This window comes from Pseudonaja textilis, chromosome 1, assembly GCF_049901715.1.
Source record: "Pseudonaja textilis isolate UNSWEBS1 chromosome 1, rPseTex1.2, whole genome shotgun sequence".
Classification (NCBI taxonomy): domain Eukaryota; kingdom Metazoa; phylum Chordata; class Lepidosauria; order Squamata; family Elapidae; genus Pseudonaja; species Pseudonaja textilis.
The window spans coordinates 66,446,651-66,467,004 of NC_141990.1; the positions used below are offsets into that span (position 1 = coordinate 66,446,651).

At 35.2% G+C, this 20,354-nt stretch overlaps 2 protein-coding genes across 7 annotated transcripts in view; one reads left to right on the plus strand and one right to left on the minus strand.

Annotated features, from left to right (window-relative positions):
• AKT3 (AKT serine/threonine kinase 3) overlaps window positions 1-16,792 on the plus strand; it is a 159,250-nt gene extending 142,458 nt beyond the window's left edge. For all 3 annotated transcript variants that reach the window (XM_026705238.2, XM_087936847.1, XM_087936850.1), the window contains 3 exons: window positions 4,882-4,984; window positions 6,067-11,226; window positions 11,370-16,792. In XM_026705238.2, coding sequence (XP_026561023.1) covers window positions 4,882-4,984; window positions 6,067-6,152 — 189 coding nt within the window. In that variant the 3' untranslated portion in view covers window positions 6,153-11,226; window positions 11,370-16,792. The remainder of the gene's footprint in view (window positions 1-4,881; window positions 4,985-6,066; window positions 11,227-11,369) is intronic.
• Window positions 16,793-17,615: 823 nt separating this feature from the next.
• The window catches only part of SDCCAG8 (SHH signaling and ciliogenesis regulator SDCCAG8), a 115,361-nt gene continuing 112,622 nt past the window's right edge, over window positions 17,616-20,354 (minus strand). For all 4 annotated transcript variants that reach the window (XM_087936797.1, XM_026705237.2, XM_087936802.1 and 1 more), the window contains one exon: window positions 17,616-19,987. In XM_087936797.1, the coding sequence (XP_087792923.1) occupies window positions 19,964-19,987 (24 nt within the window). In that variant the 3' untranslated portion in view covers window positions 17,616-19,963. The remainder of the gene's footprint in view (window positions 19,988-20,354) is intronic.

A 20,354-nucleotide genomic window follows, 5' to 3' on the forward strand; every position in this document is an offset into this window, starting at 1 on the left:
GAATAAAATAGTCTGATCCGTGGAGGGGAGTTAGTGAATGTATGCATGGAATTAAAGATGTAGATTTAATTATGAAATTAGTACATTAAAATGTATACCAGAAAATATGAAGATATGAATTCATAGGTTACTGATAATTATATGATATATTCTAATGAATGGAGACAATAAAAGAACTGAGAGTGCACCCTGGGGAGGGAGAGGAATGCAACATTGGAATAGATGCTACCTTGGGGGAAAAGTTTGTATGTTAAATGACCAAGAATGGATGGGATGGGGGCAAGATGAGAGAATGCCAAGGGAGGGAGGGAGAGAGGAGGGGGGGGAGAGAGAGAGATGATTCAGAGACTGAGACTAAATGAAAATGGTGATTGACGAATGTCTATTATCTTGAACATATAGATGCATAGATACGCAAAGCTAACGAATGAATGAAATTGATTATATTGTTAGTTTAAGAGAATTACTGAAGGATACAAGTACGATGAGAAATTTTTACATCATTTTTCTAGTGTTGATTTTGAGGGGAACAAATGGACATGGGAAAAAAGGTTAAATAAACTAGAGTGAAAGTTCAGTGACTCAGGAAGTGGAAGTATGAGCTGTATTTGAAAAAACATTAGAAACTAATTTAATTTCTCAATAGAATGAATAGAAATGTAAAGCAATGTTGAAGTAAAGCAATGGATGTAAAGCAATGTTGAAGTTGCTTATCCTCTAGAGTGCCACAGAAATGTTTGGAAAGAATTAAAGAATTAAATTCCACTGATTGAAAGAATGAAAAAGGCTTGGTGAAACGATGAAAACAAAAAGGCCCTGGTTAAGAAAAAAATGCATGCCCAAGAATAATTGCTGAAAAAATATGTATATTTATTTCTTTCCTTTATATGGCTGCCCCACTCACAAAAGAGATCTTGGGCAACATAGTCAGATGAAAGCATAAAAACAAATGCTAAAAACAAAATACAGCATTCAGTATAGAATAAGCAAGGCCAACCATCACATATTTCATTCATGTTGTTTCATCTCTGGATGGCTTATCCCATGCTCTTAAAATCCTGGGGGAAGAACCAGGTTTTTCAGACCCATGAAACAGAACAGCAGGATCAGGGTCATCTAAATCTTGGGGAAAGCGTTCCATAGGGCAAGTGCTGTGACAGTGAAAGCATGTCTCCTGCTCCTGCCAGGTGACACTGTTTCTTATAAAAGTCCCTCAGCATGCCCATTCTGCCAGATTCCATAGGATGAACAGAGATAATTGTGACAGATGGTCACACAAATAACCTGGCCCTGTGCCATGAAGGACTTTATAGGTGATAATCAGCACTTTGAATTGCATCCAGAAGCTAGAAGGAACTAGTATATCTCACAAAATAATGATGCTACATGCAGCATGTCTTCAGGACCATCAGATACAAAGTCTGGAGCAATGAGAAGTTTGGGGGGAAAGAAAACAGTTTAGTTCCCACATATTGAATAGTAGCAGTGTTTGAGGCAATATGGCTTCTCGCAGTATTGTAGGTCATGTGACAGTTGCAGGTTGCAGACTGGCAGTCCAACTGAGCCACCTGCTGCTCCTATTGTCATTGTCATGCATATTCCAGACATCTTCTGGAATGTAAAGGGTAGGCAACATAGGGGTGCTGTCAGCACAATACTTCGGGGGGAGGGGAACTAACCTGAGGGAGGAATAAAGCCAGTGTAGTCACCAGTGAAGAACCAATGACATTTTGTCAGCAAAGTGGAAGAACTAATCAAGTCTCCCATCCACTGAACGGCTGATCAGAGGTGCCTTCATTATTGCTTTTCCACTGACCAGTAGCTGACTGGTTGCACAATTCTTGGCAAAAAGGAGAGCTGTGGAAAGGCTTTCTTGTTTGGTTGCCTGAGAGACCCTCTGTGACGTGAGCCATCACTACTACTCTCATGCTATAAAGCTTCACTGCCAGGCCGCAGACTGGGTTGTGGAACCCTGCGATAGCTCATATTCAGTATATTTATTTTTATAAAACTTAACTGTCCTGTCCTGCACACATCTGGCACAATTGGGAGTGGGGAGATTTTGTAATCTATATGGACTGGGGGATGTTGAGAATGAATGTACACAGAAATTAAAATGGTTATGAGACTCATTGTTGAATGAAATGTATGAGTGATATGTAAAATATAATCAGATAAGTTCATTTATTTTATATCAACACTGGTAAGAAATATAAAGAACAAAAAGCTTTAGGCTGGTGAAAGCAAGGCTAGTTTGCAAGAATATAAAGGCAAAGAGAACATAGTGAATGGACTTCTTTATTTTCTGTTTGTTTATTACTTCTTTTTTTGCTGCTTTATATCTTTGCTTACCCTGAAGAAAATTGCCTGAACACTCTACCTATTACTGAGATTTATTGTTTTATCTAACACTAATTAAATTGAAACTTCTGCTTTTTCTATGTCAGAATTTTGAGATTAGAGTAACTGCCGTCTAAGCACATCCTCTTTGGTCTGATTTTGCTGATATAGAAAGTGTTTTAATAGTTTGTTTTTAAAGTTTTTAAGCTAATGAATGTTTTGAAAGAAATGTAGTCAACCATAAATCCTGTACATATAGTATATAACTCTGATTAAGATTTAATTACACTGATCCAAAACAGAAAAAAGCCTAAAATAATTAGTGTTACAAGGACCTTTGGTCTAAAAAGACTGATACAAAAGAGCAGATTAATGCTGATTCAGCTTTATTGATATTAGGTAGCAGTCTTGCGAAGCTTCTTTCTTGACTTCCTGGATTTTCAGGAAAAGAAGGAAGGATAGATGAATAAATATAGATATAGGGAAAAAAGTTATGATTTTCATGTTTGAAATGATTGTCTAAAACATAGAATAATAAGAGTTGGAAGGGATCTTGGAGGTCTTCTAGTCCAACACCTTTGCTCAGCTGGAGACCCTATGCAACTCTAGACGAATGACTGTCCAATCTCCTCTTGAAAACTTCCAATGATGGAACACTTACATTTTCTGGAGGGAAGCTGTTCTACTGACTCACCAGTAGTGGGATCCTACCTTAGTCCCTATCGGTTCAGTGGGTGATCGCGTGTGTGCGACACCTAACGCATGCGCACCTAACAAGCCAATCAGCTGACAGGATGAAGAAATGAAAAGCTAGGAGTGACTCTTCCCTCTCCCATCGCTTTTCAGTCTTTTTATCCTCTTGGCTGATTTGGAAGCTTTTTTTCCTCCTATCAGCTGATCTGAGGCTTTTTTTAACTACCGGTTCGCCTAAACGGGGCTGATCTGATAGCATACCACCACTGGTTCTCACTGTCAGGAAATTTCAATTCAGTTCTATATAGGTTGGATCTCTCCTTAATGATCTTCCACCTGTTACTTCTTGTCTATCCCTCAGGTGCCTTGGAGAATAATTAAACTTCTTTGTGACAGCCCTTCAAGTATCGGAAGACTGCTATCATACTGCTCCTAATATTTCTCTTTGTAAGACTTGGCATACCTAATTTCCTTATTCGTTCATCATATGGCTTCACCTCTAGACCTTTTGTCTTCTTTCTTGCCCTTCTTCACATTGTTTCTATGGTCTCTCTATTTTGTATTGTGGTGACCAGAATGGGATACAGTATTCCGAGTATGGTTTTACCAGTGCACTATAAAATAGTACTACCACTTCATGTGATCTTTAAACCACCCTTCTGTCAATGTAATCTAGGATTGCATTGGCTTTTTTGGCAGCAGCAGCACATTGCTGGCTCGTACTTAAGTGTCTACTAGTACATCTAGATCCCTCTCATAGTTGAGTAGGTACCACCTATGCTATATCTGCACATTTCTTTTTTCTTCCCTAAGTTTAGGGCCTTAATTTTCTTACCACTGAATTGCATATTGTTGGATAGGGCTCAATCTGTCCAGGTCCTTCTAAATCTTGAGTCGTTCATCTAAAGAATCAGCTGTTTTCCCCAGTTTGGTGTCTTCTACAAATTTAGTATCCTGTCTACCCCCTGTTATTTATGAAGATGTTGAAGAGCACTAGACCTAAAACATAACCTTGCGATATCCCATTCAAGATTCTCTCCATGTAGATGTATTTCTAATGAAAAATATCCACTGAGTGCGGTTGGTCAGCCAGTTGTGAGTCCATCTGGTACGACTTTCTATCCCATGTTGTTCTATCTTACCAAGAAGTAGACTGTGAACTACTGTGGACAGGTCCTCTCTTACCATTTTCTTGCCTATTTTGACATTCCTATTCTATCTCCTACATTGCTGCTTTTAATAGGCTGAATTATTTCTTCCTTTTGCATAAAGACAGATTAAAGAATGAATTAAGCAGTTCTTCTTTCTCCCTGCTACTCATCACCTCCTTGCCATCTAGAAGATTCTATAAACCACATGAAGCTCTTTTTTTAAGACATCAATGGAAGACAGGTTTAAGAAACCAAGACATACATGCAGGGGAAAGGATGGTTTGTGAAAATTGAAATATAATGTACAGTGTGTTCAAGCCCATTTATTTTAATAAATGGTTGATTAAATTTGTGATGCTTATGTTAATGGATGTGTTTTCATTTTAGCTTTTTAATTTAATGGGTTATTTTAAAATGGGAATAAAATGCTTATCAAATAAGTAAATACTTGTTTGTGATTTATGAATTCTTTATTTTTTAAGACTACTTTTTTCCCCTCTCTGTAATTGCTAAAATAGAAATTTGCTAGGCTAAAACTTGGCCAAACTAGTTGGCATTCAGGTTTCAGTTAACCTGTTACCTGTTCTTAACTAGTAGAATAAAATTAATTATTCTCCTACCTCTTTTTACAGTCCTACGTTTAAATTGAGAATATTCATATTCATTAATAAACATTTTTCTTTCATTACACCTTCAGCTTGTTCCTCCTTTTAAACCACAAGTGACATCTGAGACTGACACCAGATACTTTGATGAAGAGTTTACTGCTCAAACTATTACAATAACACCACCGGAAAAATGTAAGTATCTCATTATTAAGGAAGGTAGGAGGGGAGGAATTCACATTTCATTTATTTGATTATAAAGAATCTAAGACATATTCTTAGATTAAGACATATTCTTAGATTATAAAGCTATTACAGCAAATAATAGTGATAATAGTAATTTGTGAGTGTGAGTATCCAGTGATGATATCAGTCAGCCATTGAGGAGTGTCCCTGGAAATCAGAAAGGTCTACCAGTGCGAAGAGAAGAAGGTTGATAGTTCACTTTTTTGGCACCGTGTATTCTTGCCAATTTTTTTTTGGTGGGTGTCTTCAATAGCAGAGGTCTGTGTTACTCACATTCATCCAAATGGTCAGGATATAGCCGTTACGAGGCATAAAAGACTGCAGCGACAGGAGGAGGAGAATAAGGAATTATTGGCTGCCTTTTATTTGTATATGAGTACACCTGGAGCTGTCTAAGAGATGTTATAACAGGAAATCTTCAGCAATGACTTCAAACATGATTATGTACTCTGCTGTACCCTAATTCAGAAGGATAAAAAAGCCCCTGTGATTAATACAAGATGGGTTGGATGAGTTAATGAGTTAATTCAAAAGTTCAGAGTATAAACTTACTGGAGTGAGATTCTATTTAATCTATTTCTTCACTCTACTGAATATCGAGCATTCTTCTTTTGTAACCCTATTACAAAAGAATTCTGAAGACTTGTAACATTTATATTTCAAACTAGGCCTAATAATTAATCTTATTCTGTTTAGTCCATTTGGTTTCTCATTCTAAAAAACATTTGCAAAAATAGTCTTTAGTTTTACATATCTCTACAAAAGATTATAGTAAATATAAACACAAAAGTAATTTCATATTCAAAAATTTTATGTTTAATTGGCAACTTGAAATATGAAATGCATATTAAAATCTTCCAACAATAAAATCTGAAAGACAAAATGTGATTTTTTTTCACATTTCATTGAACTAATCTAAGAAAAATGCATTTAAGACAGTATCATTCTAGTAATAAAATGTGCAAAACTACTTATGTAGAGGAACATACTGGTCATTTTTATGAGGCTATCTTTAACCTTCAATCCCACAGATGATGAAGATGGCATGGACTGCATGGACAATGAGAGACGACCACATTTCCCTCAGTTTTCTTATTCTGCAAGTGGACGGGAATAACTTCCTGTTTTGTATTCCTGCTATAGAGACATACTCAATTTATCACTGAAAATGATTCCTGAACATCACCACCAGTCCTTGTTATTATTTAGGAGAGCAGAGCACTTTCAGAAATCATTCCAAATTGACCAAGTTCCTTTTTTGATTATCAGCTTATTTGATTTATCTGCATGAGGTGTTACATTGGTCTAAGCTGACCTGCTGTTACTGCTGTTTCAGCATGACAGTCATAGCAAAAAGCAATCCCCAGATATTAGAAGGAAAATTCTCAATTGTGTGCACAACCAGCTCTTGTTCCCTTGCCTTCTCAGAGCAGAGGTTAAAGGACATGCTGGTCTGTGAATACAGTCCTTGTTCCCTTTTAAAAGGCAGATCAAAATTTTAAAACGTGATTAATTTGGATATTTTCTCAAGCTGATTGGAGCTTGACAGAACTAGAAAATACTACAAGGTGGATGTGTACATATGCAAGCTTTTGGTAGATATATGTCATCACTTGAATCAGTTTTATCTTTAACGCGGATAAAAACATTCAGGCAAAGGTCCTATAATTGTGTGTGTATATGTGTGCACACACACATACACATGCTCACACACAAAGATAGATAAGATATATGTATAATTATATATAATTATTTTTTAACTGTTGGATACTACCCAAGAAGCAAAATATCTGGGATCACCAGTTTCCCACTTAGACTTCCAGAATCATGTGCAATTATGGAGAATGGGACATTTAAATGGAAGAAATTATAACATGAAAGCAGCAAGTGATGTTTCAACCTGTTATGATTTGTGTCTTGTGCTTTCCGTTTTCTTTGTTGATATTCATCACCCCTGGAGGCTGAAGAACTTAGACAAGCTTAACAACATTGCTTTCCACCAAAATTTGTATGTTTTTATGTTTTTCTGAGTTTATGAACTAGTTTTTTTTTCTTCTGATATTTTAATTGAATATTTTGTTACACTTCAGTAGTATTTATTTTTAGTGACAATGATTGTATGTGTCATGTTTGCAATGCTGCTACATCCTAGAAAAGGCTTGCAATTTATTTTATAATGTACGGAAGAACTGTACAAGCTGAACAAAAGAATGCACTTTTTTCTATATGAAAATGTTAAAATTCTGAAAGTGTACCTTGTACTTAGAATTTGGTTTTTATAGTTAAACTGTTTCATTACAGTCAAGAAAAAAATCCCCAACCCATGTATCCCAATTGTTTGCACAGTCTTTACTGAAGTTGAATGTTGTATAGAAGTTGGATAACCTTCAAAAAATTTAAGTTACCAAGGCCACAATGATTACAAGAAATGCATTGTAAAGTTTTCAAACATTTAGTTAGTTTGATAGGAGTATCTGTTTTAAAATACCGTATTAGTTCTAGCCATGACAGATGCAACATTTTTAGTAAACCTATTTCTCAAAATATTTATTAAATAGGATGTTTGAATATTTATTTTTTCATTTAAAAGATTTTAAAAAATAAACATGATGAAAGGCAATTTATGACATGGCCTTTGGTGATGGGAGTTGAGATTTTCTAAAGGAGCTAATAAGTGTAATAATGTATGCCAGATTAGTCCTGAAGGATGATCTGTGGGATTATAACTGACGATTCTTGACTTCATTCTTTGTAACTCCTATAATCTTTTAAGCTCTTATATGACTTGTCTAAGTCTTAAGAAAATTGCCCTCAAGACTTTAAAAAATATTTACATGCAGTTGTATCCATCTCTTGATGCAGAAAATGTACATAATTTGAAGTATCACTGCAGGCAGTGGAACATGTTAGGGTTATCAAGAGGCATGTGGGCATTTTATTCAGGCAGCTAGGATAAATCTATGCTTTAAAGAAATAAGGTAGGTGTCATTGTACTTCTACACTATAGTAGGTCAGAAATACTGTGTATCGCTTGTGTGGAATGATTATAGAATAAGACAACTTCTGCATTATTAAAAATTGCGAAGCAGTAAGGAACAGTCAGAAAGAATGAGAAATTTAGTTTATGATCAGTGTCTTAGTACTATGTATTAAATACGAGTACACTCTTTCTTTAATAATAGTTCAGCAGTACTAATATGCAAATATTTCTTTGATCTTCAGATGGACAAGATAGTTAATTAGGACCGCTTCTCTCCTTTTGGTGTGGATAAATAAGAGAAGTCAGGAGTCTTACATGCCAAATGGATGAGGTCATGTACTATCATCATTTTTCTACCTGAAATATGCCAGCCTAAATTAATAAAAAAAATCCTGACATAAGATACATTTCTTCTCCTGTGCAGCCCTTATATAAATGTCTGCACAGGGATCAGTCTTGCTGGATTGGAACAGGCGTGGCTTTCCACAGTTCAGCACATTTATTGATTAGGCTGGTGTGTACCTAGGCCATTTTAGTTTACTCATACTTATGTTATACATAATCATTAAGCAGATGTAGTTTAGTATTATACTAAAGTATAGAGCAGCCACAGTTGAACAGACTGTTTAAGGGACAGGGGTATTCATTAAATTTGAAAGTCCGTTAAACTCTCAGGTTGTCCTCTGCCTCCAACCATCCACACCCCACTTTCCTTGCTTTCTAGCCTTCCTAGAGATGAACTACAGGAAAAAGCACTTTCAAATCCACCCCTTCAAGGGAAGTAGTTGTTCCTAGCATCAGTCTTTGAGATGTTTGATGACACTTTTCTCTCTTGCTCCTTTCACCAAGGAAGCAGTGGCCAGAACTGCAGGTGAGGGAAGGGGAAGGAGTCACAGCTGTTGTTCCTCCTCACAACACCTCCCCAGCCTCTTTTCCTCAGCCCAGCTCAGCCCCACCCCTCCTCCTCCCATCGTCTGCCAGGTTTTCTCAGTTCCCTTTTCTCCTTGACCCTCCCAGGAACTCCACCATTAAATATGTACAATATACACCCACCACCCGCCTCACCATCCTTGCATTTTTTGTCTCCTAGAAGTTACACAGGAAACATATCCATTTTTGAGTGTTTAGTAGCAACTGCTGTCCAGACCATTCCCCAAACAAGAAGTCTGTTATTTTGGGATATTGCCCACATGGAAATTTTGTTCATTCTGTCCAAAGTCCATTAGTCCTGCACTATTTGTGATGGTCAGTGGTAAATTATTTTTTAAACGTGCCATTGGTCAGTCAGTATGGAGGAATAACATTCCATGCAATCCCATTTTTACATTATACAAATATTGTATTTTACGTTCTCATTAATACTATTTTTATGATGACTTGATTTTTTTAAGTTATAATCCTATCTGATTTCTACCCATTGCTTTCAGAGTTTTGATGTGTTGGCCAGGGAACTTAATGTAGTAAAACTATAGAGATTAAGAAAAAAAAGGAAATCTTGACATACATAAAATAGAATTTTATGATCTTTTTCTTTGGTTTTGTATAAGAGATATTTTACCTTTTACAATTAGCCCCAGATTCTAGATTAGTAACACTTGATTATTAATATTTTATCAAAAACAACAGACCAGTTATGCTAGTACGCAAGAAAATATGAAAGCAAATATGAACTCTTTTTGTTATGCTGTCTACTCAACATAAAATAATTAATGAGTAGCTGTGTATAAAATGAGGCCAATGTATACTTGTTTTTCTTATCTGTTGTATACCAAGCTGCCTCATTTAGGATGCTCATTCCACCAATATTAGGTAAATGAGGCTCAATTCGGTTTTTCCATCCTCGCTACGCTCACTTTTTAACAGAGTTTTAGGTTTTTAATAAGGTTTCAATGTCTCACCCTTTCTCAATATATAATATGGATAGATGAGAGTGGTATTTATAAATATTAACACTCCTAAACTCATCTTGCCAATCAACCTGATGTGCTAGTTCAGAAGAAATTAGCTTTTGTTCAAAGGATCAGAAATATTTTCTATCATCTCGTTGTACAGGCATATTATTTCAAACATTTGAATGATCCCATCTCTATTGCAGGGTGCAAACATTGGGCTTCAGAAGATAATATTTTAGCATAACTGTAGTATTGACCAAGGAACACATTGTATTTTGTGCAACACTGATGGGATCAGGCAATTACTCCAAGATCATTCATATTCAATAGTGAATGGGCTCTACCATTCTGAACTATCCATTGCTTACATCCTAGATTACTTTTTAGATCATTACTATAAATGAATGCTTTGATAACATATTTTTGCTGTTCTGGTTTTTTTTTTTGAAAAATTCACAAATGAATTTTTTTTGAAAAATTCACAAATGAATTTTTTTTGAAAAATTCACAAATGAAATTATAGAAGTATCATAGGGCTAGTCTTAAAGTTCTAGATGATTTCCTGAACATTAATGTCTTTCATCTTTCCTTGGATCTTCAGACAAGGGCATTGCTATGAAATACACAATAAAGTTGTTTTCTGAGAAAAGTTAGACCAACTTTCAATTTTGCTATTTTGCTGAAAAGGAACTTGTAATTTTATGAATATGTGATCAGCTGAACAAAAAACAGCTTTCTTTTGGCACTTGATGGCAACACTAAAACCAGGTGTCTTATGAACAAAATCCAAAATATAGTGATACCTCTCTTTTATATTGAAGTGATTATAATTAATGAAATTAATTATTTTACCTGCAGTTTCAAAGAGCAATGAACAATACAAGCAATGTGCATTAGCTTACCTTTGCAGACACGACCCTATAGCTTTTTCATTATGATATCAGTGATCTTTTCCTGGAATCAGTGGGCTTGCACCAAACAGGTTCAGTACCATGTAGTTTCTATATGTTATATATTTCATATAAAAGACCTCAAGATTCAGTTACTTCCCTAGTGGTCTTATGGATCAGGGTCTCAAAAAGAACTTGGACTTTTACAGCACTTTGGTGAGAGCAGTATGCTAACATCTAGCCTTGAAGTAGGAAACAATATTAAACCAAGTTCTGTATGAGATGAACCAGAATAGCCTCTGCTATTTTAACTCTTTAATTGCTCTATATTGTGTTACTGAGGAAAAGAGATTAATAGATGGCCATATAAATTGAATAAATAAATTTTGATGTATATCTTTCGTTCAGAAGTTCAAAGTAACATATAAGGCAGGGGTGGGCAACTATGGCCCCTTTATGACTTGTGGACTTCAACTCCCAGAATTCCTGAGCAAGCCATGCTAGCTTAGGAATTTTGGGAGTTGAAGTCCACAAGTCATAAAGGGGCCATAGTTGCCCACCTCTGATATCAGGAGTCTCTCCTCACATAAACCTATGTGATAGCTTAGCTGAGAGAGTGTGATTGGCCTATATTAATGGTGGCCATTGTCAGAAAGAATTGACAATTATGTGGGCAGGAAGAGAAGGCAACCTTGTTTCCATATAAAAGGCAGTATTATAGAAAGCCTTAAATCATAGTTTTCTCCAAATCAAACAGCATCTGTCTTTTTAAATCACAGAATTGCAAATTCCATATTATAAAGAACAGAACTTCTGCCATTTTGTATAGAGAAAATATTTAAAAGTCAGTATTTAAATTGCCTCTGAATTTATATATTATTAATACTGGGCTGACATCTGCTAGTGAACTAACATTCCTATCCGCCTTCCCTAAATCTTTCTCAAAGGCTGGACTGTAGCAAATGCATGTCTGCTCATCTAATGTTGGATGCAGCCCACTATAACTCATCCTGATAAGTGTGTGTGTGTGTGTGGAGGACTTCCTCCTAAGCTGGCATCCTATTTTATATCAATTGCCTGCATTTAGTGTGTTATCCACAGACTCAAGTCAGCATAGAAGCTTTGTCACCTTGCTTTCTTGTACTAAGGAGGATAGGATGATGGAAATTGAAAGGCCAAAATACTTGAAGCTTACCAGATTGACTAAACTTGTCACAGGTCTATATAATTTGGTTTGATTTAAAGGCAAATGGGATTTGAATTCATGTTCCTATATGAAATAATCCTTCAGAATGTAGCAGCTAGTCTTCCCAAGTAATATATCAGTATTTTTTTTTTCTGTTTAAATAGAACTAACATTATGGCCACAATACATTTGTAGCTTTTCTACTGTCTTGCAGGCTTTTCTGAATTATGCTACCCTGACACAAGAGCTTTCAAGAAATTGTATTTTCAGTCTTGTTGGCTCCAGCTTATACTTGCTTCCAGGACAGGATGTCCTCTTAACAATGCAGCCATCTTGAGGACATCAAAGACTGGTTTATATCTGGATAATTTTTGCACACAGCTTTGCTTCCCATCATGATTCTTCCAATACATTTTGCTCATTGTTTTATACTTTTTTCTTTTCTTTTTTTTAATGAGGGAAGGTATCACTTCTTGAAGCTACTAGTTCTTGCACAGGCCATGTGCTTCTCCAAGAGTGAAAAATGTAAGCTTTCCTTACTATGTGCAGGGTCTCTATATTTCACCTCAGTGTACAATTTTGCTGCTACTGTTTGTACTGTCTACAGTAGAATTCCCTTATCTTGATCCTGATAGTGCATTTACAGGTTAAGCATGAAATGTAAAATATTTATTTAAATAAAAACTCTAAATTGATAATTCAATTATCTTCCCTTAGCTTTAGAGTTTGTGAAATTTCTTGACCTTGCTAGTTTTTTCAGAAGATCCCTGATAGATCTGTGTAGTTAAGGATATTAAGCAGACAAGACTAAGTCCAAGAAATCAATGTATTTGCACTTAGTTGTACTTAGGCTATTTCCTTTAGCATATGACCCATAAGGATCTAAAATAACTACAGGGGTTGGTTTTTTTTACTTTTTTGTACAGTACATATCTTTACTATTTTTACACTTACATATAGGGACACTCATTTGTGTATTTATTTATGCACACAGTATAAATAAAACACAATGTCAATCTTAAATTTATATCTATGTTGTTGCTTTTGCTTTGAAACGCATTTGCATATTAAAGTTACAATTCTTTTTCCACTTTGTAAAAAAAAGAAATTGCATACCCTGTTGAAACGACTGAAATATGTAATTTTAAATTACAGCAGGTATAACTGAAGTGTAGACTTTCTAAAGTATAAATCTGAACATAGTTACACAGACTATAGTTTTTAAAGGCTGGTGCTTTCTTCTGACTATGCGCATCGCCTCATTGTATATCTGATGGTATATGTCCATCTTCATATAAATTGTTAAGAAACTGCTCCCATAGGGAAATGTCTCCTTTTAGATAATACTGTAACTAAAAGCATTTTAAAATACTAATTATATACAAGATTCCCACCGTCTAAAAAAAATGGGAATGGAATGGAATGAAGGAACTAGAAGGAAACCATATGCAGAATTTGTTGTATAATTTATACACAGCCATTGTAAGAAAAGCATGCTGGAGGACACATTTAAGAAAAACATTTTTATTTTTAACTGAAATTATCAGAGCATAACATTCATTATGGAAATGTATAAAAGAATTCAAGTTAAATAGGAAAGATTTTGGAATGAATAATAAAAATTATGAAAGGAAACTTACAGAAATGGCAAAAGTAATATAGTCAGGCTTAAGAACACAAAAAACAGTTCAAGAATATGTAGGGTGCTTGCTTTAATAACTAATGAGAAACTATGCATTCTGAAACTGATTCTGCTTTTGCAAAATCATGAGTAATAATTACCAGTTTGTCCCAGACATCAGTAGCTTGGAAAATCATAGATTCCAATATAGCATCCATACACTCATTTCTGTTATTCTTTCATGCCTGACTCAAAATTATGAAGGACTCATTTGTGAACATTAGAATACATTCCATGTAAAGTAAATATGTAGCTTAATTAATTCATATTAATTTACTTAAAACATTAGAATGTGTTCTGTGTAAAACAATTCCAAATTTGTTTAAAAAAATAAATTTGTAACATTAAGAATACAATCCTAAAATCTATAAGCATTTCAAGAGCCATAGGATTTCGTAGATTTCCCTCTGTGACTTTAGGAACAGAGTTTCAACTTTGGAGAACTCAGTTTCCAATGTCACCACCAATTCTTGAAGCCCTATCAGGTAGTTGTCAGAAATCAAAACTGACTTAAACTCAATCGATCAATCATTTAATACATCTCCAAGATCTAGAAATAGAAAGCTTTAAAAAAAGGAGAGAAGTTTCAGAAAAGATACTTAGTTGTTCTATAGGGTTTTCTCTTACTGCTTTCAATAAGCATTAAAAATAAATAAAGGAAAGGAATAAATATTTATTAACTTTCTTTACTTCAACCTTGTCAGATTGAAGCCACCAGATCTTATGAGTTCTGATACTTAGTATTCTTTTGACTACAAAAATGCAAACTTGAGACAATGACCAACAAAACCACAGTATCATTTTCGTCAAATTGATCACACTTTTTTAAGAGCAAAAGATGGAATGCCTTCAAAAATACTTTCCCAATAACATAATGTTGTTGTTATATATTTTGTTTTGCTTTGGTGGGATTTCAGGTGCCATGGGTTAAACTTCTAGGCGTTCTCCCATAAATGGTATTGGGCCTCCTGCTTAAGCAGGGGGTTGGACTAGATGACTTACAAGCAGAGGTGGGCTGCATTTTTGTTGGCAAGCGGTTCACTGGTCATGAGCCTACATGCGCATTTGCTTCATTCACATGCACTGCTTTGGGGCTGAAACGCAGCTTCAAACAAGCAGCTAATTGATTCAGGCAGCTCTGGGGAGTATAGCAGGGCAGCGTGGAACTTGCCTGGGCAGGGGAAAAGTTACTTATTTAGGGAAAGCATAGCACAAGGGCGGATGGCTGGGCCCAGCCAGAGATTACAGCTAGGGGCTCGCTCGAGCCCCATCGACCATCCAGTAGACCACCACTGGTTACAAGGTCCCTTCCAACTCTGTTGTTGTTGTTGTTATTATTATTATTAATTATCCCATCTAACACCAGCCAGTTCTATTGTTGTAATGTTGTTTCATCATGGATCTTCATAACTTTGCTGTATCTGTTACAGAAAGAATACCAGACAGCTATCCCACTCTTCTATAAAGTTACCCCAAAAGGCATACAATTTAATTATATAATCAGCAAGAACGAGAGCATTGAAATATGGTAACACAGTATTTAAAAAGTAGCTACAAGTATTTTAACGAGGATAAATGGTTTAGAAACTGAAACTTGTAGCAATAAAATAGCTTTTGCACATTAAAGTGGAAAAAATAATTATTTCTGATGAAGAGTTAAAAATTATCGTACCACCACAGAAAAGATCCATCTTTAGTGATTATTTCTGAATTGTTTGGATGACACATCCCCAAACAACCATCATATTTTTTAGCCAGGCACTTACAACAATATTTGGCCCTTTCAACAGCTTAGTATTTGGTCTTTAAAAGTACCCTGTTTCCAAACTGCTTTGGTTTTAAGCTTTCATTGCAAAACAAAGCAATGCTGCTTTTATGGATCATAGTTATTGAAAATCACAGTGTCCAGGACAACTTTATACCTGAAATGAGTTATAGGCTTAGTATCTACACTGCTGAAGTCATCAGGTGCCCAATTGGAAGAGAAAACATTCTCAAATGAAAAAGGTAATGAATTGAAAAAAAAAAAAAAACAGAAAGAGGGGAGGTTTCCAGAGACCAACTGTGGCTAGAAGTCAGATCAAACTTAAGGTAATTTGGAAATGCTAAAAGAAGTCAAGAATAGCATATAAGAGTTCAAGTAGCAATGAATCAATGCATAGAGATTCAACAATCAGTTTTATGTTCATTTACATAATCCGTACTTACTGTTTTTTGCCATCAGCTTCACAAGTGAACTGTCTTCTTATTTAAACTGACATAAAGAAATATAGTATGTGAATTCTGTTTGTAATCATTTACAAGTGATAGCTCATTTGTACTTGTAAGTAATCACCTGATAAGTTTATCAAGAATGAATCAGCATGTGTGAACAAATATTTGCCAGGGATGCTCGAGAAAGAGATTAGCAAAACTCAGAACATTTAACAATGGAATGCTTAAGAGAACCAAAGGAATAAAAGGTGTGGTGAAGAAAGAAATGGAAGTAATGGAAAATAAAAGTATGTGCAGAAATATCTAGTTCTGTCTAAATACATGTAGGATCTTAAATATTTGAAAGACTGGTAAGAGCTTGGAAAAACATTACTACTGCTGGTTGGAAGGTAGTGGTTGCTGAGTTTGGAGAATGAATGCAAGGTTAGGTGAGGCAGAAACAAATTCTTGAAAGACACAGAATGGTAAAAAAAAAAATTAGGAGGAAAACAGGGTTATGCATGTGCTGAACCTTCCCACTGAAATCAATGGGATCACAAACCTTAACTTTGTCTGGACTGTGCCTTAGTTATATGTAATCATGATTTCTCAGTTAAGTCAATATTTATTATACCATAAAAACATTTTATGACCAGAGGTATGTAACTATTCCATTTAAAATACATAAATTAAGATTCCATGCTAGAATTTGAGTTATTGCTCCAGGAATTTCTAATAATTGCATAGCTATTTGCTAGTCATTTTTAGTTATAAAATGACATAATATTACACTTCTGTTTACTTCTGTCAAGCATGTACACATTTATTTATTTGGGTTGTTTTTTAAATCTACCCTACTGCTGAAAATTCAGGGTGGATAATATTAAGAAACATTTTATTCATGTATTTAATAAATATTTATTACATATTTATAAGGGTGAAATGAAATTATTGCCATTTTAATGAATATCCAAAGCAAATGTGTTATTTGTCCTTAGTTTCCAAGCACCCTTTAAAGCACTGTGTATGAAGTAGTTTAAATAAGACTGCCTTGGACACTTCAGTATTTATAATTTTTAATCATAACTAAAACCTTGCTATGAGTCACCCACCTTTTATCATATAGTCAATTATTATTTGATTTCCAAGAACTTTCATTTTATTATTTGGTACAGATTGAAACAATAATGTGCAGTCCTGCAATCTCTCTATTTTGCAACCAAATGTCACATTTCAGATACAGCTCTCGGAGTATTTATTCAAAAATCAGTTTGTTCAACAACTTAAGACTTTGATCAAAGATTGGTTGTTAGATTGCCCTTCCTTTCCCCACTACAAGCTCACATATTTTTCCTCTTGTTAGTCAGTCCTCCTGTTTGTGCACTGTCTCCATACCAAGTCAACTTTTGATTATAGGTAGATTTATAATAAAATTAGAAATTTTGCCTGGAAGAGGAGTGCAATATGGATTTAATTTGGGCTCAATTTTTTATTAAATTGTTACCTCAAGAGACTATAACCATCATGGGCATCAGTCAAGATGTTCTAGATGCTCCAGATACTCCCCATTAGCCTCCATATTAGCCCTGTTTTTTAAATGTATGCTTCCTGGGCAGATGGATATATTTAGAAGCAAAGATAGGGCTACATTCAGTTTTTAATATGGAAGAATGTATGTGGGGCTATATGGAATCCAAGTGCACTGAATATAAATACAACTTTAGATTCTAATACTTTGATTTGCAAATATGTTTTAAATTTTAAAAAGAAAAATTAGTGTTAGACGTTTATTTTTAGCTTCAAGATACACATGTGTCTTATAAAAACAGACCAACTACAGCCTTGCTGTAATATTTCTACATCATCACTGTCTTTTAAGCTGCAGGATAAAAGTTAGTTTCCCACAAAAAAAGTTTCCTGCTGTGCCACACTGTGCTTCTTTTTTCTCCAACTTAAAAAATAATTTATTGCTTCTCCAGCAGAAATGCTAAAAGGCTCAGCTCCACAGCTTCCTTGCCCTGATTCACCATTTGTTGACATGCCCTCACAACAGTGTCTCCATCTTGTTACCACTGCCTGAAACAATGTGAACCAGCAGAAAAGGATATTTTACACAAGAAAATGGTAAACATTCTACCTTGCACAGAGGAGGAAGGTGGAGGTAATGTAGTCTTTGGGGTAGTGGGGAAAGGGTGTGACTTATTTGGCTCCAATTGGTTCTTTCTGTATGATCATCCATTTCTGGTCTTTTGGCCTCTACAGCTGTAGCTTTTGTGAGAACTTGGAAACCTGATTATCCAAACATCTCTTTGTTTTTAAACTGTTTGGATAACCAGTTGAGGATGTTGTCCTGAGTGGACAACCTGAGTATCAGTCTGCTTCATGCTGTTGAGCACAAAGCAGTGGGAAGAGGGTAAAATTAACCAGGTTTCCTCCTTTATGGCAGCTAAAGTTCTCCAGAAAGAATCCAGAGGGAGTTGAATTGGTTCTCATATCTGTAATGTAATGTAATAATATATCTCATATATATTACTGGCAGTCAAATAAAATAATCTCTCAAAGGTTATTAAATAAGGAAGTAGATTACTAAATCTTAGGGCTCAATTTATCTGTGGGCTTGCTAGGCTGAAATTGTCTTCATACTGTAATTACTCTTTGATGAACAACAGGCAGCTCCCTTTCTCCCAGATAATAGAAGAATGTGAAGATGTTTTGAACATCCACTATTTTTTAATCAACCCTTCCCCTTTCCAGAATCAGAATATTAACCTTCCTTCCTTTTCCACCAATTATGAAGCCAGGGTGGGGAACATATGCCACTTGCTGGGGAGATGGTGGAGGACTAGGGTAGTAACGTTGGATAGGTAAAATATTCTTTCTGCTGAAAATTGCTCCAAAAGATGGAACATGCAGGGAATATGATCAGAAATGTTGGCAGATCTATATGCCTCTCCAACATGTAGCACAACAAAGTCAAATAAAGAACAGTGGTGGTGTCCACAGCTCTTTCATACCCTATATCTACTGAAGAACACTTACAGCAAAGATTTGTGGTGCTAGGACAAATCCATACTTTAAGACTGTATTTATAGATGTGAGTCCTAGGCATAAGGTAAAGCCACAAACAGGGACTGAAAAATCAGTAACTTCCACTGCCATATCCTTTTTGTTCCTGCAATTCAGCCTAACCTTAATATTATGTTTGCCTACAGTGACATTTATAAAACATAAAGATTTGCTACCATCATGTCGTGTTCTAAGAAGAATATGATGTATGTAGGAATAGCAACCTCAAATAGAAGAGTTTTGTCTAGGAATTATATATTATTATTACAACCATTTATATAAAGACAAGAACAATTATTTTTATCATCAAATTATTTATAAAATTTTTGAGAATGTCATTTATATTTATCTGACCTGCCATTGTTTTAAACTAATATCTAAGATTGTTCACTGAAGTCTTGCATCAAGTTTAGTGCAAACAACTCTACAGTCCAATCGGGGAGATGCATTTATGATCTTTTAGACATAAAAACAAATCATTGATAAATACTTCAGACTGTACAATACTAAGCTCCAGAGCTGTAGGAAAAGAAACTTTTCATCATCTTGCAAAGACAGAACAGATTTCAACCTTATTGGGGGAACTGTTTCTCATTCCATGGGGCAATAATACTATATCTTAATTCAGAGGTAATGTGTGTACCTCTCTTGTCAGGGTAAAAAATGATGTAAAAATGAGGAGCGCTGGGGGGGGAGGAGGAATAATACTGCATTTAAAGCTGGTTTTGATCCAGTATAACTTCTCTGCATATTTCAAGTTCCATCCAAAGAAAACTGCCCAGGTGTCAGTCAGCTAAAAGTATAAATAATTCCTCAGAAATTCAACCAGAAATGTCTTCTTGAGAGAGGACAAACAAGTTATTGAGTATCTAAAGATATTGGGTCTAAATATTTGACAATCCAAGACAGATGGGATGACTTTCCCAGCAAGGGGGGACATACTGACAAATGTTTAACGACCTAAGCACATCAGGTCTTTATGCTGAAAAAAAGGTGATTGGCATTTTTCTTCTCTGATGTCTTTCCTGAAGCGCGTTCAACTATAGCTGTGGAGCAGAGGATAACTGAAAGAAAAAAAAAAAAAAGATGGACTTTTACCACTTGTAGAGATCTGCGTCCTTACATGATTTTTTGGTGTTTTTTAAAAAAGTATACTGATAATGAATGAATATCCTATGAACAGGTTTCAAATCTTTTTGTTTGTATTGGTTGTGTATAAAATTATATTTCACAATATGTTTTTTTAAAAAAGGCTTCCATGATTTTGTAACATAGCTCACGCAAAAAGCAGAGGTCTTGTATCAGGAAACGTCTATAGTTGTTTTTTTTCCCTTCAAAAGAGGTGACAGATTTATGCTAGAATACATAGCCTTGAGGAGGTTTTGTCAAAGAATGGGCAATTGTATCAAATCAGGAAGATTTTTTTTTAAA